Source organism: Peromyscus leucopus, chromosome 3, assembly GCF_004664715.2.
Source record: "Peromyscus leucopus breed LL Stock chromosome 3, UCI_PerLeu_2.1, whole genome shotgun sequence".
Classification (NCBI taxonomy): domain Eukaryota; kingdom Metazoa; phylum Chordata; class Mammalia; order Rodentia; family Cricetidae; genus Peromyscus; species Peromyscus leucopus.
Window position 1 is genome coordinate 4,581,095 of NC_051065.1, and position 24,817 is coordinate 4,605,911.

At 39.5% G+C, this 24,817-nt stretch overlaps 1 protein-coding gene across 14 annotated transcripts in view; it reads left to right on the forward strand.

The window, feature by feature from the left end:
* Positions 1–24,817, forward strand: part of Cadps2 (calcium dependent secretion activator 2) — a 552,385-nt gene that overhangs the window by 455,027 nt on the left and 72,541 nt on the right. For 8 of the 14 annotated variants that reach the window (XM_037203485.1, XM_037203486.1, XM_037203484.1 and 5 more), the window contains 3 exons: positions 6,070–6,226; positions 20,978–21,119; positions 21,238–21,357. In XM_037203485.1, coding sequence (XP_037059380.1) covers positions 6,070–6,226; positions 20,978–21,119; positions 21,238–21,357 — 419 coding nt within the window. The remainder of the gene's footprint in view (positions 1–6,069; positions 6,227–20,977; positions 21,120–21,237; positions 21,358–24,817) is intronic. The other 6 variants (XM_037203488.1, XM_037203487.1, XM_028872984.2 and 3 more) reach the window with 1 other exon arrangement.

The window sequence follows — 24,817 nt, forward strand, 5'->3', positions numbered from 1 at the left end:
CCAAGACATATGCATATACATAAAATTAATTAATTTATTAATTAAAAGACTGATTGCTTACTTAAATTATTGCTTAAATATTAACCTTAAATTATTGCTAAGATATTTGCATCTCGACTTACAGTCACAGGAGGAACTTCATCAAAAGTACAAATTGAAACATAAATAATACTTCTTATGCAGAACAAAATGAAGCTTATTTATAGTTGATAGCAAAATCATATAGCTTCTTTAAAAAGTTATATTCTGTTATTTTTTCATTCCCAGCCTGTCTCTGTCTTCTAAGTTAGCCTTAAAGTGAACTTTAGGAATTTGATAGTCCTGAAACAATGCTTAGCTAACACGCTGGTTAGGTTCTTAAGTTCAGCTTCTGTGAAGGTATTGGCTGTGAATAGGAAGTGAGATTTTTGCGAGCATCTATCTTCACAGGACTGAATTCTGACTAGCATTTCTAACCTGCTCTGTTCAGTGAGGAATCTCAGAGTGTACTTTACTTTGTCACCACTATAACTTCAAAGGGCAGGAACAAGAAGTATAAAATAAAACAATGCATACTATTATCACATATCATTTGTTTGCTATTTGTTATTATCATTAGGTTATCATATTATTAGATTTTTATATATTGTTATAGATACCTGTTCTGACATGTATTTCAGCAAAATGTATTCAGAAATAACCATTGCACGTGACATTATGCTCAGTTTATAGAGTCTAACATTCCTGAACAAGTTCCGTATTTGTACATTTATCACAGTATTGAGGAAAACATTAAAATGCCTATAACTCTTAAGTCTATTTATGCTACATTTTCTGGTTTAATTCAGCTTTTGTTTCTACTTACTTTATGGTAATTAGTTATGTGGTAACCTTTAACATATTATTATTCTAACACCTATGATTATAAGTCTATATTTACTATAAAAGATTTTAAAATCATGTTTTAGAATTTTGCAATTCATTTTTTTAAGTTTTTTCATTTATCTTCTTTTCATAAAACCTACTATATCCTTAAATACAGTTCAAAAGTGAAGGGGTACTTCTCAGTTTATCATCATCACCGTTATTATTATCTCAACCAGGTTTCCCCTCCCTCCACTCCTCCCAGTTCTCGCCCCAACTTCCCCTTTTCCCCAGTTCCACTTCTCCTCTTTTTCCCTTCAGAAAAGAGCAGGCCTCCCATGGTCTTGAACAAAGCATGGCACATCAAGTTGAGGTAGGACTGAGTTCCTCCCCCTGCACCAAGGCTGGGCTAGGTAATCCAGCTTGAAGAACAGGTCTTGATCTCCAGGACCTGCCAGGGACAGGTTCTGATCTCACAGCTAGGAACCTTACAAACAGATCAAACTACACAACTGTCACACACATGTAGAAGGCCTAGGTCTGTCCTATGCAGGCTCCCTAACTGTTGGTCCAGAGTCCATGTGCTTCCACAAGCTCAGGTCAGCTGTCTCTGAGTTCCTTCATCATGACCTTGACAACCACCCCCCAACCCTCCACTCCCCCACCCCCACATCCCCACCCCCACCTACCCTACCCCCACCCAGCACCCCGCCACCCTCTCGAAAGATCCTCCCTTTCTTCAGGAGAACTCCTGGAGCTCAGCCCACAGTGATTGGCCGTGGATCTCTGCATCTGCTTCCATCAGTTACTGGATAAAGGCCCTCTAATGACAATTAGAGTAGTCACCAATCTGATTACAGGGGAAGGCCAATTCAGGCACCCTCTCCACTATTGCTAGGAGTCTTAGCTTGGGTCATCCTTGTGGATTCCTGGAGTTTCCCTGGCAGCAGTTTTCTCCTTAACCCAGAAATGCTCCCCCTTCAAGACTTCTCTTTCCTTACTTTCCCTTCCTCCAGTCTCCAATCCACCTCCTGTGCCCAGCTGGCCCAACCTGCTCCCTCAAGTTCCCATTTCCCCACCCCCCACCCCTGCCCCCAGTTTACCCAGGAGATCTCATCTATTTCCCCTTCCCAGGGAAATCCATGCATTCCTCTTCTGATATATTCTTCTGTTTCCTTCTTTAAAGACTTAAAGTTTCTGTCATACAAATATGTCACTTGCTTAGTTACAATTACCCCAATATATTTTATATTATCTGTGGCTATTGTGAAGGGTGTTGTTTTCCTGATTTCTTTTTTGGCCCATTTGTCATTTATATATCAGAGGGCTACTGGTTATTTTTGAGTTAATCTTGTATCCAGACACTTTGCTGAAGGTGTTTATCAGCTGTAAGAGTTCCCTAGTAGAATTTTTGGGGTCACTTTTGTGTACAATCATATCATCTGTAAATAATGATACTTTGACTTCTTTCTGTCCAGGATGTATCCCCTTGATCTCCTTCAGTTGTCTTACTGTTCTAGCTAGAACTTCAAGTATTATACTGAATAGATTTGGAGAGAATGGACAGCCTTGTCTTGTTCCTGATTTTAGTGGAATTACTTTGAGTTTCTCTCCATTTAATTTGGTGTTATCTATAGGTTTGCTGTAAGTTGTCTTTATTATGTTTAAGTATGTTCCTTGTATTCCTGTTCTCTCTGAGACTTTTATCACGAAGGGGTGTTGGGTTTTGTCCAATACTTTTTCAACACCTAATGAGATGATCACGTGGGTTTTTTTTCAGTTTATTATATGGTGGATTACATAGACATATTTTCATATGTTGAACCATCCCTGCATCTCTGAGATGAAGCCCACTTGATCTTTTTGATTCATTCTTGGATTCAACTTGCAAATACTTTATGGAGTAGTTTTGAATCAATGTTAATGAGGGAAATTGGTCTGTAATTCTCTTTCTTTGCTGAATCTGTGTGGTTTGGGTATCAACGTGGCTGTGGCATCATGAAATGAATTTGGCAATGTTCCTTCTGTTTCTATTTTGTGGAGTCATTTGAGCAGAATTGGCGTTATCTCTTTTTTAAAAATCTGGTAGAATTCTGCACTAAAACTGTCTGGCTTTGGGCTTTTTCTTGTGGGGGGAGACAGTGACTGCTTCTACTTTCTTAGGGGTTATAATTCTATTTAAATTGTCTGATCTTGATTTAACTTTGGTAAGTGGTATCTATTAAAATTCTCCATTTCTTTTAGATTTTTCCAATTTTGTGGAGTATAGGTTTTTCAAGTATGACCTAGTTCTTTGGATTTCCTTGGTATGTGTTGTTCTGCCCCCTTTTTCATTTCTATTTTTTTTTCTGTTAATTTGGATATTTTGTCTCCATCTTTTAATTAGTTTGGATAAGGGTTTGTCTATCCTGTTGATTTTCTCAAAGAACCAGCTCTTTATTTCATTGATTCTTTGTTTCTAACTTATTGATTTTAGCCCTGACTTTGATTATTTCCTGCCATCTATTCCTCTTGCATTTACTTACTTCTTTTGTTCTAGAGCTTTCGGGTGTGCTGTTAAGTTGCTAGTGTGAAATCTCTCCAATTTCTTTACGTAGACACTTAGTGCTTTGAACTTTCCTCTAAGCACCACTTCTATTGTGTTCCATACGCTTGGGTTTGCTGTGCATTCATTTTCATGGAATTCTAGGAAGTCTTTAGTTTCTGTCTTATTTCTGCCTTTACCCGGTAGTCATTCGGTAGAGAGGTGTTCACTTTCTCTGAGTTTGCAGCAATGCTGTTGTTTCTGTTGTTGAAATCCAGCTTTGGTCGATGTTGGTCTCGTAGGATGCAGAAGGTCATTTTAGTTTTCTTACACCTGTTGAGACTTGCTCTGTGACCAAGTATATGGTCAGTTTTGGGGTCTGTGAGGTGCTGAGAAGAAGGTATACTCTTTTCTGTTTGAGTGACATGTTCTGTAGATATCTTTTAGGTCCATTTGGTTCATAACATTTGTTAGCTCCAGTATTTCTCTCTTTAGTTTATGTCTGGATAACCTGTCTGTTGGTGAGAGTCGGGTATTGAAGTCTCCCATTATCAATGTGTGAGAGTCAATGTGTGATTTAAGCCTTAGTAATCTTTCTTCTACAAACATTGGTGCCATTGTGTGAACTTTGGTCGAGCAGGGGATCTCCACCAAGTTGGGCACTGAGACATGGTGATGAGGAGGGGAGGGGACATTGAGGATAGTAGAGGGAGGGGCTCAGAGAGACTGGAGTTCTGGTGGCTGCTGTGATCTCTAGTCCAGCAGGGAGTCTCCTCTTGATTTCGCCTACCTGTTCTTCTGGCTGGTGTGGCCTGTTCTTGAACCAGATTTAAATATTTTTTATTAATAGTTTTAATAGGGAGAATGATAAAAATGTATCACAGAAATTTTCATATTTTATATTGGTTGAAAGATTACGACAGTAAGCTGGGAGATGGCTCTGTGGGGAAAGTACTTGCTTATGTAAGCATGAGGACCTGAAAGCCGTACAAATGTCTGGCGAGTTGGCAGCCTACCTACAATCCCAGTGCTTAGAAAGCAGAGACCGGGTCCTGAGAGCTAGCTTGCTGGTTATACTAGCCAGCCATATAGGGGAACTCTGGGTTCAAGTCTCTGGGAGACCCTGCCTCAATGTATGTGCGGGAGAGTGATCAAAGAAGACCCCTGGCCTACACATGCACACACATGCACAACTATGCACATGCATGTACACCACACACAAAGGAAAAATATTTTGATACTACCTAACATTCAATAGATAAATGAAGGCAAGACCTAAAAGACAACATGTGAAAAGATGACTTTAAAATTCCATAAGTGTATGAAAACTTAAGATTGTTTATAATTATAGATAAGCAAAGTAAAACAAAACTGAGAACAGAGGCATCCCCATTATTTTCAAGAACTATCTAAAAGCAAAACATTATTTTCTTCTCCTAAGGAAGCATAAATTTATATAGTGATCATTTTCATTACCAGTGATGAACAGGCTTGGCCAGTACAAAGTGAAAACAGACCAGACCTGAGCTATCTTTACCAGTGATTATAGTCTGAGAAGCAGACATGTAATCACCTGGGACAATCACTGTATCCCATGAGGTAAAGCTGGTAGGTCTCAGGGGAACTGTCCAGGGGGCCTCATTCACATTGATAGTCCAGATGTCCTCTCTAGAACAGGAAGATTCAGATGTGGAACAGAGAGGTCACAGGGTTGTGCAAGCTAGTTAAGGCTTTTGCCGTGTATGACCCTATTTATGTTCTTAAACAGTAAAACCGTGACTGGTTGCTGTTTGGTGCGTGGACCTGAGTAAAGGCTGTTCTGGGGGCAGTTTGCAGTGTGTTAAGGCTCTAACACACCCTTTAATCCCTTCATATTTAGAAGAACATCCTAAGGAACTCTCCTTGCTCACTTTTCATCACTGTGACCAGAATACCCGACAGGAACAGTATAAATGAAGAAGGCTCTATCTGGGCTCATGGTTTCAGATGGCTCTGTCTGTCATAGCAGGAAGGCATGGAGAGCACAGCAGGTCAAATCAGGAAGCAGAACAATTCAAGCCAGTTCCTACCTTCTAAAGTTTCTAGAACCTTCCAAAATTGTGCCATCAGCTTGGTAATAAGCCCCCATCACACACCCTTTGAAGAGATACTTCATCTCCAAACCATAATAAAACAATATTTTAGTTGAGGATTTCTTTGTAAAGATCTTTCCACACTGTCCTTGGGAATCTCGAAAGTTGGGGGAAATTTTTTTAAGGGAGGAATGGTTTCAAAGGGCAATATGGTCTCATAGTAGGATTCCATGCCTTTTTAGAGGAAATTATCATACAATATGATGCCAAATATGTTATCATTTCTATTCATAGCAAAGGAAATATCAGAAACATTCACAATAGTTGTGCAAATTTTTTTATATATGAGGAAATTTTCTATCTTTTTGTTTTATATTATGTTTTCCTGTGGTTTAATTTATGTCTTGTTTCCAGAGAAACAAATGTCTTTTTTCTATTTTATCAATGGCAAATTTATTCATCTATATGTGATCCCTATAAAATGTCTTATCTTAAAAAATATTACATTTCATTTATTATACTCCTTTTTTGTGAAACAGAGGCATGTTGTACGTATTTTCAGGGGCATAGTATTTTCACACGTTTCTAACAAGTTAACAATTTCTCCTTTACTTCTCTGTTCTCTTGCAGGCATTTGCCTGGTGGCCAGACTTATTGGCCGAGCATGCTGAGAAGTTTTGGGCTTTATTCACAGTAGATATGGATACTGCATTGGAGGCCCAACCTCAAGACTCCTGGGATAGCTTTCCTCTTTTCCAGCTGCTTAATAATTTCCTCAGAAATGACAGTGAGTACTTGCATTTCTCTTTCTATATGAAATGGCAAAGGGTGGGTACACATCATCTGTAAGTATGTATGTACATAGTCCATGTTTGACATCAATAAGAGTCAGCATGGGTAACCAGGGTGCTTATTGAGCTTGCCTGAGTCTGTCATGCCGGAGTCTAAGGGAGATGACACCTCACATCATTCACTGAACTTCAGAACAACTGCTATCTAGAATAGACGTCTTTCTAATTATACCTTGAGGATCAGAAAACCTATAAAGTCTGGCATTGACTGAGTACTTGGGATTGTATCTGTCTCTGAGAGATGTTCTAGGTATCAGGATTCCCTTTTAACATGCACTATGATTGAGATGTTTTCCTGAGAGTGAATTTATCTCCTCAGATGATTGTAAAATATTGCTATGTGTATGACTTGTTCATTCATATTTAGAAATCAAAGAGAAAGTAGGGGTCCTCTATTGAGACTGTTTCCCAATATAATAACTTTCATCGTTATTCCAGCAGGTGATCTAGAACCAGTGCAAACCTGGTCTTTATTAAAATAGTAGCATATAGATTCCTGAACCTTTCCTATGATAGACTTTTCCATTTTCCCCAGACTCAGTTCAGTTACCAGCAGCTGCTCTTACACTCTGTGTGGGGGTGAGGTCACTAATTCCCTACTCAGTACAGTTCTTGCTGATATGTGCCATACTGGACTCTGCCTCCTAGAGTCCAGTTGTGACTGTCCTTGATCCTACAGAAATCTTTCTATTATCACAGATCATTTAAGTCTTCCTCACACAATAGGCCTTTCACCTGTCTGGGTATAACTCACTCCATTTCTCTGAGTATCTTTGAAGTATGGTCCTCAGAACTCTGGTCATCATGTCATGTCACCTGAGTCATCCAGACTCCATACTCCTGTTGTCAAAGGCTGGTCTCACTCTGTCCATATTTTCTGTACAGTTAGCACTTTCTGTGTCTTCAAACTCCAAGTCATTTTTATTTCTCTCTTTAAAAGGCATTGCATTCTTTCAGTTTTAAAATTAAATCTATGTCTTTACAATTGCAGTTTTAATTTTTTAAATTACCCTTTGGTTTTCTTCATTGTTAGAGCCTGATATCTATCATTATATGGTTCCTTCATCCCTTTGAGTCTACTCCTCTCAAACTGAGAAAGAAACTCATGCGGATATGAAAGCATGATGCCATACATCCCAGGTCCATCCCAGATTTCAGATATCAGCCAGACTGAGAACCCCTGTTAGAGTAAGAAAGGAATTGTGCTATATAGTACTTAACAACATAGGCCTCAGTTCCATAGAGTCACATCTCTGTCACTTGATCTTCGACAGTAGTTTAACCTCTCTAGGCTATAAGGTCTTTCTTAACAGAAGTAGAAGGGTAATTACACTTACAAGGTCATTGGTGATGAGGATAAATAGAATGATGACTCACATGTAATAGATGCTAAGTGGATATCATGGATACTGTAGGCTTTCTGTCTGTAATTTCAGTTGAGTATTTCTGTCATTTCATCCATTCTATTCAGGTTCATTTAATTTCCAAAATGTGTTTATTGTGAAACCAAAGAACTAAGAGATAATTCCTCCTTCAGATTCAGTCACAATGCCTGTGCTCAGAAGAGTCTAATACATTTAATTGTCCACATAGAATCATTCATTCTGCATGTCAGTCTCAGCCAGCTCAGAAAGGCTGAGTCTGTCCCTTTCTACTAGACAGACAGCTCTGGAAGCCTTTCTTTTCTAGGTTGCCTGTCTTCATCCCCATTCTGCTGACAAAATGGAGGTCTGCATTTTTTTTAAAAAAAAAAAAAAAAAAAAAAAAACTTTATCTTTTGTGTATAACAATTAGCACATGAATTATGTATTAAGTCAGGGGTAAATAAGTATAGACATATTTTTAAAAGCGCTTCCAACATTTGAACAAAATCACAAGAATGGTCAGGACTTAGGGATATGGGGAACTGAGTTCAATCTCAACCCCAGCATGGGAAGCCAGGCATAGTGATGTGCCCTTGTAATCCAATGTTAGTGAGGTGGATACAGGTGCATCACTGAGGATCACTGAATGGCCAGCCTCAGCATGGGAAGCCAGGCATGGTGATGTGCCCTTGTAATCCAATGTTAGTGAGGTGGATACAGGTGCATCACTGAGGATCACTGAATGGTCAGCCTCAGCATGAGAAGCCAGTCATAGTGATGTGCCCTTGTAATCCCAGTGTTAGTGAGGTGGATATAGGTGCATCATTGAGAATCACTGGCCGGTCAGCCTAGTGTAATCTGCAAAATCCAGACCTGTAAGTAATACTGTCTCAAGGAGCAACATGGACAATTCCTGAGGAAGTACAGTGGGGGTATACAGTGTTTTAATATTCTTTTATATTTATTTTTTAGAAATAGTCATGCATTTTCAACGGTAAATTTTTGAAGTATCAGAGTGAAAACCACAACATTCTTTTATCTTTATCTTATTTTATATGTATATATGTGTGCCCAGGTATACGTATGTACACCACACGAATGCATGAGCCAACAGAAGTCAGAAGAGGGCATCAGATCACCTAGAATTGGAGTTACAGGCAGCTGTGGGTCCTGTGAAACAATACGAGTCCTCTGCAAGAACAATTAGTGCTTTTAACCAAGACCCAAGAGAAACACGAGGTTTTCATTTGGGGGTTAGATTCACAAATGTTTAGTTCATGGGGGTTTTGTTGGGGGTTAGATTCACAAATATTTAGTTCATGAGGGTTTTGTTGGGGGTTAGATTCACAAATGTTTAGTTCATGGGGGTTTTGTACTCCACTCTTATTTTGTAATGTTTCTTTAACATTAACTACTGTTTAGCACATATGGTACTATTTTGGGTTATTTTGCTGTGCAGTCATAGATCAAGAGAGAGGCATTTATTAGAGACCTCTTTGGGGCCCTGTCGAAATTGAAGGTGCCTATATCTTGGCTTGGATTTTGCAGTGATTAACAGATTTTAGAAAACATCAATTATTTCTGAGAAAAACAGCTCCTTCATGTAGTGAGGTAAATAAAAAGTTCCCCAGTGCCATAATTTCCTTTTGGTACTGGGAGATTGGTGCAGCCTGGGGAATTGAAGGAGAAGGAATAATTTTCATCCCAAACTCACAAGTTTTGTTTCAAAAGCAAGGCCACTAAATAATTCTCAATAGTTACTAAAACATACTTTTCTTTTACTATCACTTTTGATGATAATTAAGACAATTGTAAATAATCATGTGTTTATTACATCCCTTCCATAGCAATTTGGTGAAATCTGTTTAAATATTTAGTGTCAACTTAAACTGCCCTCAAATTATCCATTTTGAAATCTATGGGAAAACATTGTCTTTCCTTTAGTCCCCCTTGAAAGGGAGATTTACATAACGGACATGCTCTTGCAGTTTTTACCATATTGACCCAATTAGAGTTATTGTCCAAATCCCAATTAATTACAACCTAAACTAGCCAGGAACACTAGCAACAGAGAGAGAGCTCTGAGTGCTCAGTGTTGGGATGGGAGATAATTTGCTGAATAAATGGTGCTTCCTTATACAGATGATTGTGTATGGGGGGAGGTGTGTGCTGCACAAGGTCTGCTGCTAATTACGGGATTTTAAAGGACCATGATGCATTACTAATAATTAATCTACATTTGCTTTTCCAAAATTTAAAATGACTAGGATCATTCAAAATGAGATACCAATTATAACTTATACGTGATATGTGAACAATTTTACTGTCTGCATAAGTTATTTACCACCTTTTTGTGCTAAAATCTTTATGCTTGATATTTAAAATGAACTGTTTTATCTTTTGGCCTGTGGAGGGGATCCTAAGAAAGGACTCTTGGTTTTCCAGCTGAGGAAACTTAAGGCCGGTGCAGGCAGGGAGCCTGAGCAGGGGCTTTGCCCACAGGGAATTAGGGGTAGGGGTGGGGCTGGGCAAAATCACTTCATCACCAGTCCAGTTTCATTCCACAGTAACAAAGCATATTCTGGGGGCATTTATACAACAATCTTACACTTTTAAGAATTCCTTGAGCTTTTCATTTTAACTTAGAAAATATTTATAGGGCACTGAATTATGTGAACAGAAGGACAGTAGCGGTTATCAAGTACAGAAATGGTTATAGATAAAAGAATGGGTTATCTTAGCATACATCTTCGGAAGCATCTGTAACAAGATTTCCAGGGGAAATTGGTGGAAAGGGGGAGCAGAGACCTCAAATGCAGCTTCTCTTTTAAGGAGGAAAAGGATGTTATGTCTGGGATGTGTGTCTCCCCTTGCAGTTAACAGTGATGAGAGCACATTGGAGCTCAGAGAACACTTGGAGATGAAATGTGGTTTTCCTCAGGGGAAAGAGTGCCAGCTGCATCACGCTTTTAGCAACTGTCCCCAACCTCCCACCCTCATGGCCTCACCCACTGATTCCCAGAGCAAGGCTGGCGAGGTAAACAAACTTGGGTTCCATTCCTGGCCAAAAAGGCTGAGCCTCTGCTTGCCTTCCATGCTGTCCCTGTGCACCCCACCTGCCCCCCCAACTGGAGATAATTAGACAGGCAGTGACTTTAAGAGGTACCGAAGGAAGCACATTTGAAAAGAGAGATGTATTAGAAGTTGAAGGGAAAACAAAACAAAGGTTTTCCTAATGAAGCAATTACCATCTAAGTTAAACGATACCTAAATGACTACAAAGCAACTACAAATAGATTCTACCCTGGCATAGTATTTTCCACAATTGTCCCGTGGAGAATAGCTGCAGCCAGTGACCGCTCCTGACAAATGAAAGCCATCTACAAATGACACAGATCATTTCTTTCAGCACTCCTGAAAGGCAGGCCCTTGCAGAGAGTCACCTTTTAATCTGTGGATATGCTAGCAAGTGGCAAATGACCATTCTATTGGGAACTGATTCCCAAGTGAAAAATACCATGGTGCTTCTTCCTTAATTAACAGCCTTTTCACATTGCTAGCACATTAAAGCCAGCCTGAAGAACACCCGTGCTTATGTAATCAATGTCACAGCGTCTCTGCCTAAAGGAATAATAAATGTTCAGGCTCTGTGCTAAGTGAAAACCTGTTCCCCAAGACTTTCACCTTCATAAAGATGGGCTCATAAAAATCGAAAAAGGGAAAAATTGGAATTTGGTCTCATGAGGATAAAAAGGCTAGTGTTAATAATTAACAAGGAGAGTGAAGAGGAGTCAAATTAGCCATAATAGAGCCCAGAGTGACTGGCAAAGTCACCTCTCATTATCAAAAAACTCATTAAGAAATGAAGAGGTGGAAATCCCGCTGGGTTATTCTCACACTTAGGCAGTATCAGAGATTATTTTTCGAATTTCTTTCAAACGAAGAACTGTTAGGTCACCATATGATATATTAGGTTAATCTTCAAGCTTTGAAATACGAAGGGCTGACACCTGCATGTCATTTCCACCCCCAGTGCTTAAATGAGCTGTGTGTCTGAAATCCACGAAGTGGGGTTTATAGAGTTATCTGTATATACATACACAGGGAACAATGCAGAAACGACATAAATTCTGCATTTTACCCAGGCTGTGTGCCAGCGGTTGCAGGGATAGCGTCTCTGTGAACGATAGGATGATCACCCAATAGGAAAATGTATTTAATGCTAATCCCTGGAGATGATTGAATTTTAAATTATTCAACAGAACTTGTTCTCCTGAACAGAATAATGAAAGAGTTATAAAAGCAGCAGACAGTAGCGTTTTCCATCAATGGAATTCCACAGGAAAACTTCACTTTCTATATATAATGTAGACATTTCTAAAACAATTCAATCTACATTCACTTTACTTAGGATTTATTTGCTTAAAGGTAACAGCCTGTTCTAATATGTGCCTGTGTCTCTCTCAGCACACTTACAGAAAACATCTATGAATTCTGTTTCTAAACCTCAAAAACCCCAGGCTTGACTAACATTGATCATGCTACAGCCACACACACTTGCTCCCATTAAGGAAGAAGGTATTTTGAGACATGATTGCAAATAACAGAAAGCTGTGGCAGATGGAATAAAATCAGACTTTCACCTCTGGCTCTGATGTTACATAATCTCACAAAGCCAGCCTGAGGACTGCTAGAGAGTAAGGCATTGTCCTTCTGAGCTTTGGTTAAAATTCATACTGAGTTATGCCTGAATAAAGCCCATAAGAAACAAAATGTGTGGACAAGTAAGAAATGATTCCTATCTTTAAGAAGTATGGAAACTAGTGACCAATAGGGACATTTCTTCTTTACTAACTATAAAATAATAGATGGTTATAAAAGATGTATCTGTTCTATTCCCTGAAAGTTTTCATTATAGTTACAAAAATGGATTCGTTATATTGATTGTTTCTATGTATCTGTACAGTAGATATATTTACCTTTTTTTTGCACCCAAAGTAAGAAACACTGTAACATCTGAGCTTTCCTTTGTCACCTTTCTGTAGGTATGTTATGTACATACATGTATCTGTTTATGTCTTCTAGCAAGTGCAGTAAGAGGAAAGGAAGAATTAAGTATCGTTTTAGGAGCATAGTCTGGTAGTTAGCATATAAGTTAAATATTGACAAACTATATAAAATTACTTTTCAAAATTTTAACTGATTAAGGCTAGCAAAATGGCTCAGTGAGTAAAGGCATTTTCAGCCAAGTCTAATGCCTGAGTTCAATCTGCAGGACCCACATGGTAGAAGGAGAGAATTGATTCCAACAACCTGTCTTCTTATTACACACACACACACACACACACACACACACACACACACACACACACACACACGTAAGTAAATAAATGTATTAAAATATAAATGAACAATTAATGAAATCCACTGTGTTTTCTACTTAAATTTAGTGGGAAGCTATCATAACTTCCATTAGAAGGTGCGTGCAGGAAATACATTTATTGAGTGTGCATCTAATATGCCAGGCTCTCGGCTGGGTGCACAGTGCTGCTATCAGCCACGAGTCTCCTCACTTCCCTCCTGGAGTCCTGACTCGGGTTTTCTGTGCTGCTTGTCTTTGTTCTTTGCAAGTAGAAACTGAAGAATAACTATTAATTTTATATCTTAGTCCACTAAGTCTTGCTGCATATTGATAGAATTTGTATTTCCTTGAGTAATTATCTTATAGCAAAGTCTGTTGGTTTGTCTTGTGGGTGGTGGTGTTTGTATTCTTTTGCTATCCACGAATTATGCTTTTACTTATAAAATACCTAATTAGAATTTGAGGGAGGATAATCATTCTTACCAGTAATCCACTAGTGCCAACTAATTGGAAGACAGAACAGCAACATGGAAGTAGATTATGTAGTTCAAGAGAGAGCAGCATATGTTTACCCTGAAAACAATGCCTGAACACTTCATTTGCCTATTCATTTTACCCAGGAATCATTGTCTCAGTAATTTATATTAATTGGATCATAGTTTAAAGTGTGTTGAAATATTACTATTAAAAGCCTATGTCAAGTACTTTTTATTTGTTAATTATTGGAGATGTTTGAACTAATTAGACCCTCTGCATCCTGGGTTTTGCTTTTATTTAAGCCTTTTGCTTTCTTTCCTGTCGTTTTACTTGTTCTGTAAGACTTTGTTGTATCAGGGATGTTCCTTTACTCTAGCAAGTTGCTATTTGGGTACATGGAATCTTTGGGGAGAAATGGTTGTTTTGGTCAGCCAATTAGGTGCTGAACCACACATACGTTGCTGTGTCCATTTTTCAGATTCCAGGCCAATCCATTGCACTCCCGCATCTGGAGTACAATGTCAGAAATAATCTTGACTCTGGCGTTTGAGGGGGAGGTGCCTCAAACCATGAGTTTGAGGCCAGTCTGCTCAACATAGAGGGAACCAGGCCAATGAGCCAGGACGACGCAGCAAGGAAAATAAGAACAAACAAAACCTTTCTTGGATGAAGCCAGGATGAAAACTTAGCCTTTCCAATCCATCGGTGTAGTGGTGCCACGTAAAGCCACGGATTAGACAGGTGATAGCAGCAAATTATACTCACAGGGAGAAGACTTCGGATGCCTCAGGCTACCTCTGAGAGGGTCTTTTGTCTGATGGGAGGAGGGTGAAAGCTGGCATATGGGCAAGCAGAGGAGTGCACACATTGACAGACAGGTGTGAATTTCCCTAGCCTTGCCTTCCCCACACAGGAAGATGCTATCCCGTCTTCTTCCTGCTCTTTCCTGCCTGCACCTCAGGTGCTTTCTGTATCTCCTCTGCCTCTCCTTCCCTGTCCATCTCCCCTCATCCTGTCACTTCTTCCCCTTCCCCTCCCCCCCACCCCTCTTTCCCTCTCCTCACCCCCATCTCTCTCTCTCTCTCTCTCTCTCTCTCCCTCTCCTTTTTTACCTCTCTCTCTAATACACACGAATACTGCCAGTTTTTCTTTGTTTTTTAAAATGTGGCTTTAAAATCAAAATCAAAAAGGAAGGCAAGAGATAGATCACATTGCTAGAGCAAGTACATAGACCCTGAGTTCAATCCCAGCACTACCAAAAAAAAATTAAAGGCAAATGTCAGCTGAAATTGGAGCAAACTTCTAGCCAAAATTCTTTATTTGTTGTAAAAATTTTAAGAAAGTGTAGCTAATCTCCATTTTCTCCAAATTATGCATGAAATAATCATATTGTTAGCAGGAATAACTGACCAAAAAAATTTCTCTTTGTGCCATATTCACTAAAATAAGAGATCTTCCTATCCAGTAGAAATTTTAGCAGCCAGAGCTTAGATTTATGGATCATAATAGAATTTATCATGACAGCATCATCTAATAACATATATTTTATATAAAATGTGAAGGATATGCAAGCCTCAATTGGCTAGATAGCTGTCATCTGATGCAGTCTTTCAAGAAAAGATATAGTAACTTAGTCTTGTATCCAAATATTCATTCACACATCAAACACCTAAACACAACAGTAAGCCAGGTCTCAGCTCAATACTGAGAAAACTTTTTTTTGAATTTGTAGAAATTTTTATTGTGTCCCAGATGTTTTTTTTTTTTTATTAAGAAATTTTCTATTCATTTTACATACCAACCAAAGGTGCCTATCTCCTCCCTCCTCCTGCCCGCCCCCATAGCCTTCCACCTCAACCCACGCACCCCCCCCCATTCCCACCTCCTTCAAGGCAAGGACTCCCATGGGGAGTCAGTGGAACCTGGTACATTCAGTTGAGGCAGGTCCAAGCCCCTCCCCCTGAACCAAGGCTGTTAAGGTGTCCCACCATAGGCACTGGGCTCCAAAAAAACCCGCTCATTCAGCAGGGATGGATTCTGATCCCACTGCCAGGGGCCTCTTAAGCAGGTCAAGCTAAACAACTGTTTCACATATGCAGAGGGCCTAGTCCAGTCCCATGGAGGCTCCACAGCTATTGGTCCACAGTTCATGAGTTCCCACTAGTTTGGTTTGGTTGTTTCTGTACATTTCCCCATCATGATCTTGATGCCTCTTGCTCATAGAATCCCTCTTTTCTCTCTTCAACTGGAATCCTGGAGCTCAGCCTGGTGCTTGGCTGTAGATCTCTGCATCTGCTTCCATCAGTTACTGGATGAAGGCTCTATGATGACAATTAGGGTAGTCACCAATCTGATTACCAGAGTAGGCCAGTTCAGGCACCTTCTCCACTATTGCTAGTAGTCTAAGCTGGGGTCATCCTTGTGGATTCCTGCAAACTTCCCTAGCACCCTGTTTCTCCCTGTTCCCTTGATGTCTCCCTCTATCATGGTATCTCTTTCCTTAGTCTACCACTCTGTCCCTGTTCCAGCTCAACCATCCTGTTCCCTTATGTTCTCATCCCCCATCCCATACCCTCCATTGCCCCCCTCATCCCCAGTTTGCTCATATAGATCTCATCTATTTCCCCTTCCCATGGTGATCCATGAGTCCCTCTTAGGGTTCTCCTTGTCAGCTAGCTTCTCTAGAGCTGTGGGTTGTAGTCTGGTTATCCTTTGCTTTACATCTAGTATCCACTTATGAGTGAGTACATACCATGTTTGTCCTTCTGAGTCTGGGTTACCTCACTGAGAAAACTTATGATCCCTACCTCAAGTACTAGTGCTCTCATAGGGAGGAAGGAGAGGAGACGTATAGAGGGAGAAAGAAACATCAACTAACGGGACTTTAAGCACAGAAAGCCAATAACCAGTCAAGGAAGAGGGGGCAGAATTAAGTTTTTGTGAAATGATATGAGGATATGAGTAACTCAAGAACATCATCAAGCTTATGCCAAAGGAAATATGGGACACAAGCACCAAAAATGGACTGGAGAGGGCACGGTAGGGCATCACTGAGGGCTTCGTGTCCGGCTGAAGCTTTCAGGTTTGATGGAGGGGCACATGGAAAGACTGTACTGGCAGGGGTTGGGATAGTTTTACATTTTTTTTATAAATCCTTCTGCTTGACACAGCGAGAGGTGAGCTGTCCAAGGGAAAAGTAGGAACTCAAAGGCCAATCAGGAACTGACGGCATGAGTCATTACAAAAGAGCAGAACAGATTAGGTGGCAGCAGTGGAGATGAGCAGAGGACCAGCCAGGTGCAAAGACATGAGGGCCAGAAGATACACGGGGCTGGATTACTCCTTGGATGTGAGGAGTGAAGAAAAGGCTTGTGAATACTCACCTCTGTGATGCTTGTGTAGAGATGAAATAGGAAATCTCCACTTTCACTCCAGGATGGAAATACAGAGATTGGAGAATTTAATGTAATAGTTTTACGTATTTTAATATATTTTTGTTATTAGTTCTTTTTCATACAATATGTTTTTGATCATAATCTTGCCACTCCCCCCACATCCGCCCAGATCTTCATCTCCCATCCCACTCAACTTCAAGTTATTTCTTGCTCTTAAAAAACTAAATAATAAACAAATAAAATAGGAAAAAATAACAAAATAACAAAAATGAAAATCAAAACAGACAAGACAATGAATCCAGTACTTTCCATATATATTTAAAGGTAACACTTGCTAGAGACTTGAGTCAACTGCTACTTAATCTTAGAATTATTGCAATGTTTAACAACAACATTGAATAGAATTGTTTTAGACTCTTGCCTTTTATTAAGCTGTGACTTCACTGCCAAAGCACCTAATCTCTCAGGAAAGTAGCTTTTGACTTGAAGAGTTGCAGGCTCATTTGTAGTTGTAATAATTTGTTAAAATTGTTTAGTTATCTTGGAATAGTAAAATGGTAACTGTGGTTAATAGTATGCTTAAAAAGGAAAACCTAAATAGAGTCTTTCTTTCTCTTTCTTCCTTCCTTCCTTCCTCCCTCCCTCCCTCCCTTCCTTCCTTTCTTTCTTTCTTTCTTTCTTTCTTGCTATTTTATCAATGCTGCACCATAAGAATAAAGTTTAGCCATACAGTCTTGCTGTACAGCAATATGAAACTGCCTGGTTTTAATAAAGATATTATCAGCCTACAAATTTTCTTATAAAAGCAATTCACTATATTGATAGGCCTTAAAAGATATCAGTACACTGATGCTAGGTTGACAGATGGAGGAATAGATGGACAAACAGACAGGCACTATTTTATGGTAACCTAAATAAAAGAATTAAGATTTTATGATATAGAGAGATTAACATATGGTTTTGATATCAAACCCTGGTTCTATTGCCTAGTGACTAAATGACCTTAGGTAAATTTCCTAATCTCTCTGAACTTTAGCTTTCTTTATTGATAATTAAAAAAGAAACCTTCCTTCCTTCTTAGGGTTTTTGTGACAGGTAAGTGACAGAATGCACAATGCCACATAACACAGTGTTTGGCACTCCAAAAATACCAATGTCGAGGAGGAGAGGTCTTAAGTAAAGATACAATCAATAAGATTTCTTTACATTTCTTTTTTTTAAAAAAATAATTTTTTATTTTATTTTATGTGCATTGGTGTTTTACCTACATGTAGGTCTGTGTGAGGGTATCAGGTCCCCTGGAACTGGAGTTACAGACAGTTGTGGTCTGCCATATGGGTGTTGGGAATTGAACCCAGGTCCTTTGGAAGAACAGCCAGTGCTCTTAACCTCTGAGCCATCTCTCCTGCCACTCATTATATTTCTTAGTTGGGCTGTCATAATGGCTTTGATATTTCAGGTGAGAATGTATTACCCTTAAAGCATAGCATCTTTATGTAGGTGACATTTGGTTAAAGGGTAACTGAGTTACACCTTAGACAGCGCCTCCTAGTTCTGTGACTTGAATCTCTGGGAATAAATGAAACAACTTCCCTCTTTGTACTAATGAAAATACCGTAAGATAACATTAGTCCTCCCAGTAACACATTTATAACTAAATATGATTTTCCCCACCTGAATAAAAGACCTTTTGCCTGCTGATAAGCAAGAAAAGATTTTAGTGTGTATGCCTGTATACCCACAGAGATCAGAGGTCCAAGTCATGTGTCTTCCTTTATTGCTGTATGCCTTTTTTGGGGGGAGACAGTGTCTCCAGATGAACCTGGAGCTCCTGAATTCGGCTACATGGACCAGCCAGGCAAGCCCGTAAGATACCCTTTCTCTGCTTCCCAACACTGAGTGTGCAGATGTGCACCACTGTGCCCAGCTTTTTACATAGACGCTGAAGATCCAAACTCAGGTCCTCCTTTGTATGTAACAAGTACTTTTTCCAAAGAAAAGGTGGGTTTTTGTTTGTTCGTTTATTTGGTTTGGTTTGGTTTTTAGCTACAAGAAAAAAACTAAGCCGTATGAAAGCTAGAACAAAATCAGTATTGCATATTCTGGATCTAGTGTTACTTTCTACTCCACATTCACAAGTCCATGTCTCTCCACCCTCCGAAAACTTAAGAGTCACAGAAAAACACTGAGAGCATTCCCTGTGCATGTCATGTTAGTGAATGTCATGTGCTTTGTCCAAGTCTTAAGACATTAAGAGTTCTGTTCATTTCTGTGTAAAGAAGATAATGCAAGAAGCTGCCGCATTGAGTGTAAGACCAGACTGTTGGAGCTCCTACAGGTTATACTTGTTCAGGTTCAACATGTGCAGATATTCAAATCCATTAAAGTAAGTGAAATTGATGAAAGATTGTTTTTTGACATCTTCCACTTCTGACATCTTCAAGCCACCATTACCCTGTACCAAGAGCTTGTCACTAGCCACCTCTTCTCTCTTCTTAATGACCTCCATTTGCCATACAGCGACCAGAAAGACCAGGCCATGCCACTCCTTTACTGACAAATGCCATTGTGCCCAGAAAACCTAGATATCCTAGATCCCCCCCCCCGTCCGAAACTACTCTTCCCTTTCCTGGCTGTATTCCTTATCTTTGTAAGACACTAGCTCAGTCCCCTTGAAGTTTTATGGTTGCTGTTCCCTCCACCTGGCAAACCCCTCCCCACTATAGAACTCCCATGGGAAACTATTAGATTAAATTTAAATCCCATTGCATCTCTTCACATATGCTTTTCCTGACCAATGAATATATATATATATATACATATATATATATATATATATTACATACATATGTAATATATGTTATGTATAAAATGTTTTTCAAGATAGGGTTTCTCTGTGTAGCCCTGGCTGTACTGGAACTTACTCCATAGACGAGGCTGGCCTTGAACTCACAGATGCCTCTGCCTCCTGAGTGTTGGGATTAAAGGCATGTACCACCACCACTCGGTATGATAACTATATATTTTTAATGAGTACATTTTCAGTTTGAGGATATAAAGCATTCATAAATGTATTTAGGATATATTCATTTGAGAAACATTTGCAATGCATAGTAATATTAATCAAAAAAATTAAAAATCCTTCAATCTCAGTTAGCTTTGCTTAGGATCTTCCTGTAAATTCTGTTCTTTCTGGGTTCAGCTTAGCCTCATGCTATGACTTGTCTTAATGAAATTGTAAGCTTTGCATGGAAAATCCATCTCCAGGAAGTGATAGGCACACCCTGACCAACAGTCCTAACCAAGTAGAACAAATATAAGACTTCTATAGTTACTCTACAAAGAGTGCTCCAAGCCTTAATTCTTCAGACTAATGGGAAACTGAAAAATAAAAAGGATAGAATGTGTTGTTTTTAAATACAGAGGCATTGGGACTGAAAGTTTAGGTCAGTGGTAGAGCATTTACCTAATACGCTAGAAGCTCTGGGTTCAATCCCCAGAACCACCCAAAACACTAAAGGTAATGAACTAAATTGAATACTCAAAAACAAATTTCCAAGTAACTAAAAAAGTCGTGAATCAAAATAGATATTTCTGGGAGGGCCACAGCAACCCTCCCAAGTTCTTAGATGTAATCAAGCTTACTGTGTATAATTGAACAGGTTTAGCATTCGCTTCCGAATACACAGCCTAACCAGGGGATTCTGACTCTGCTTAATTGCTGCATTTACATGTGTCAGGACCCTCTGTGGAGGCAGCAACTCCCTTGAATTTACAGTAAGTGGTCATGTGCCTATGTGTTAAATCTCTGAGGAAGTACACACATACCACCTGCTCAGAACATTTTACAGAAATATAATCTATTTTTGTTTTGACAGGCATATATGTAAGGCTAATTATAATTTTGAGGACATTTCCATGATATGATATTCAATATCAAGACCAAAATCCATTATCATCTACGTGCATTCTATCAGTTTTCCCATGTGAGACTCTTTCAAGAAAAAAAAATTTTTTCCCACCTATTCTTTTTCCCAAGCAACTGATGTTATCCCTCTGACGAACCCCGTTTCTGCTTGCCTATTTCAGCGCTTTTGTGTAATGGGAAATTTCACAAACACTTGCAAGAGATCTTCGTGCCCTTGGTGGTCCGCTACGTTGACCTGATGGAGTCTGCCATCGCCCAGTCAATTCACAGAGGCTTTGAGCAGGAGACGTGGCAGCCTGTCAAGTAGGTACCGTGGTGTCCACCAAGCACCTGTCTCAGTCCCAACCCTATGACTTGACCTACAGCCATCCGAGGTTATTGCTTATAGTGCCCCCTTCCCATGCTGTTTGTTTCTTTACAGGAATATCGCCAACAGTCTTCCCAATGTAGCTCTTCCAAAAGTTCCAAGTCTGCCTCTTAATCTTCCACAGATTCCTAGCTTTTCTACTCCTCCGTGGATGGCTTCTTTATATGAGTCCACGTGTGTATCCCTCACTTACTTCCTGGTGTTGTGTTAGCTAGTGCATGGCCTGGGCTGTCTTCCGTGCAGATGCGTTCAGAGTGCATGGCATTTATCACTGTTGGTCGAGGAGTACTGTCTTTGGCTTTATTCGTTTGAGTGTTTTAAGCTATTAAGCTGAGCTTGGCATATTGATAATAATTTGATAGAGGTTGAAAGAAAGAAATCGCATTGGTTTTTATGTTGTTCATGTCTGTTCTGTGTAGCAGATGTCATTTTTTTTTTTTAAATCCCAGGATGTAGAATTGCTCCTAAGTAGTACAATCCTGAATTTCCCATGTAGATATCTGTGGTAAATTCAAGGATGCTTAAGTTCAGCTTTCTTACTGCTCACATCATTGATGTTGTACATGAAGAAAAACCTTCGGGAGAGGATTGTAATTATATCATCTTGTTTGGTTTTTATCTTAGTGTTAACATTAAAGAAGCAGAATTTAGACCTTGCAGGGAAGCTACAGTTCCCAATGCTGGGTGGTTCTTCTGTCATTCCTTTCCTGATTCAGTTGATGTACCTTGCAATTTTAAGGTAGTCTTGATACCATTAAAAGCCATATTTATTTACTCCACCTTGTAGTGAGCCTGCCTACTACAGACCAATTAAGAGTCATTAGGGGAAAGGGCTCTAAAATTGAATGTGTCTCAACTTAAACCTTAACTTATGAATCATATATCTTTCTTAGCCTCACTTTCCGCCATTCAAAAATGGTTGATTCCTAATATAAGAACAGTTTTGTGGGAGAGGGGCAAAAGCACTGTATGAAAGTATCTGGCACATCTTAAAGTTTCTATAAATAATTACTAATATTGGAACATGCTAGGTGTCCAAAAAGTATAATTACTACTCTGTATTATGATTGTTTCTAGCAGTCCCATCATTATTATTTACACTTTTGCTCTTTTGAAATCTAATGAAGTTACACACTTAGTTTACAACTGTAAAAGGACAATAAAGTCTTTTGACCAGGATCTCATATTAATTCAGTTAGCACAAATAAAAAAATGACAGAGAATTTATCCATGTATTCAGAATTTGCTGTGTTCTAGGTACAGTGCCAAGTTCTTTATCTGATTTTATCCTTATAGCAACTCTGTAAGGTAAGTGTCACTATCTCCATTTCACAATTAAAGAAATGTCATTTACAAGGAAATTAAGAGAAGGAAAAAACTATAAGGGATAGGCAAACTATAAGTGATAGGCAAAAATTTGAACCCACACTCATTGGACCTCAAAGCCCTTCACTCCCTTCACATTTTATTGTGTTTCAACAAAATAGACTACTCAAAAACTTAACTAGCCGTCTCTGTACCCACCCCCACCATCAAATCTATTCTGTCTTGTATATGTACAATCAAGAAAACAGACAGAAAGAGACCAAGAGAGGCAGCAATAACGTGAAAAAGTTTGGCAGCATTCTCCCGTTACACATCGTTATTGGACTGGCAGCATGACTGGGAGAGAGTCCTACATGTCAATCTTTTTCTTAGACTTAGATGCTTAGTGCCATTTTAATATAGAGCGGTTTCTGTGTATGCTCAGAAATTACCCTTACAGTATAAGCAGCCTTGAACTTTACTTCTCTTCTTCCTCCTCCATCTACATTTTACTAGGACAGTGTTGTGGACATTATCCTGTATAATTTAGTTTCTTGTTGTTATTCTGTTAGCTTGGAGGTTTGTGTGACACCTGAGCCCTGTTGTTGTTGTTGTTATTGTTGTTTCTCAGACCCTTTACAAAGTGAGGTAAATCTGAAGACAGGAATCATGGGAAATGGGTAATAATAGCTTCATTGTCATAGGTGAATAAAAAAAAATGTGTTTAACAAGTTGATCACCATTGTATTTACCAAGATTATCAGGTTCTAGCCGGGCGGTGGTGGCGCACGCCTTTAATCCCAGCACTCGGGAGGCAGAGGCAGGTGGATCTCTGTGAGTTCGAGGCCAGTCTGGACTACCAAGTGAGTTCCAGGAAAAGGCGCAAAGCTACACGGAGAAACCCTGTCTCAAAAAAAAAAAAAAAAAAAAAAAAAAAAAAAAGATTATCAGGTTCTTTTTGTCATAGAGACCACGATCATTGATAATGTTATGATGTTATTGCCATTTGCATTTTAAATTGGTGTATGTTTATTGTACAAGATGATGGGTTTCACTACGAAAGTCTCACACACTTGTATCATATACTTTGCTCTGATTCATCTTCCCCTACCCTTCCTGTCCCCTCCTCTCCCAGTGGTCCCCTTCTTGTTCCCAAATAGTTTCCCCCTTCTGCTTTCAGGTCTTTTTGTTTTTTTTGTTTTGTTTTCTTTTCTTTTCTTTTCTTTTCTTTTTTCTTAAGTCTAAGTTCAGAGTATGGGCAACACCCTGTGACACTGGTCTTTCCGAGCCTGGTGTACTTCACCTAGCATAATGGTCTCCATTTGTATTCATCTTCCTACTGTGTGATTCAGTTTTTGATGTTTTGTTATAAAACGTGGAGGAACCAGAAATGTTTCCATTTTGTGTTAAAATTAAAGATTTTACTGCTAGTAGAGTGAAAAAATACATTGAGCAACTAGATTAAGGTAATGTCAGTAAGACAGCAAGCCAATGATGGAGGCCCTAGATTTGATCCCAACACCACAAACAAACAAACAAACAAAGTGGCTTTGGCAAAGTTGCCTAGAGTGGCATTGCAGCCACTCTGTCTGATGTGTAGCAGTCATCGGTACTGGCCATCCATCATCAGTAGCTTCTTGGGCACAGGAGCAGAGGTGATGCCAGTGCCTCTTAGGACAGGAATGAGCCATACAACACAGAGCCACAGCGGCTTGTCACCTTGTATGGAACAGTATGGGGCTTGCCAATCTTCTTTCCCAAGTAGTCTCTCCATACAGGGATGGTGGAAAGCTTAGCCAGGATGATGGCCCATTGGATGACAGGGGCTACATCCTTGGAGCACTCAACACCAAAACCAACATGACCATTGTAGTCCCTAATATCAACAAAATCCTTGAACCTGGTCCGCTGACCAGCCTGCTTCTGCACTGACATGATCCTTAGAACCTCATATTTTAGGGATGTGCCCAGGAAAAAGTCAATCATGCAGCCCACCTTGGTGATGGGGATCCACTCCTTGTCTTCATCTTTACCTTCACAATCCTGGCAGCCTCGACTATGACCAGGGCCCCTTAAGACCACTGAGGAATCCTCCGCAGAAGTTGCTGCATCCTCGTAATCTTGGGCCTCCAGGTCCAGCTATGCCAGAGTCATCTTCCATATTGGTGTTTTCCCAGAAAAGAAGAAGACTCCTAATTTTTTTTTAAAAGAAAGGTCCAAATGAGTCCTCTCCTCTTTCTCTCTGTAGATAGAGTCATCATTTGGGAAGGGGTGGTACAACAGATGATTGTCATTAGCCATACAGATGAATGCCATTAAGATACATTTC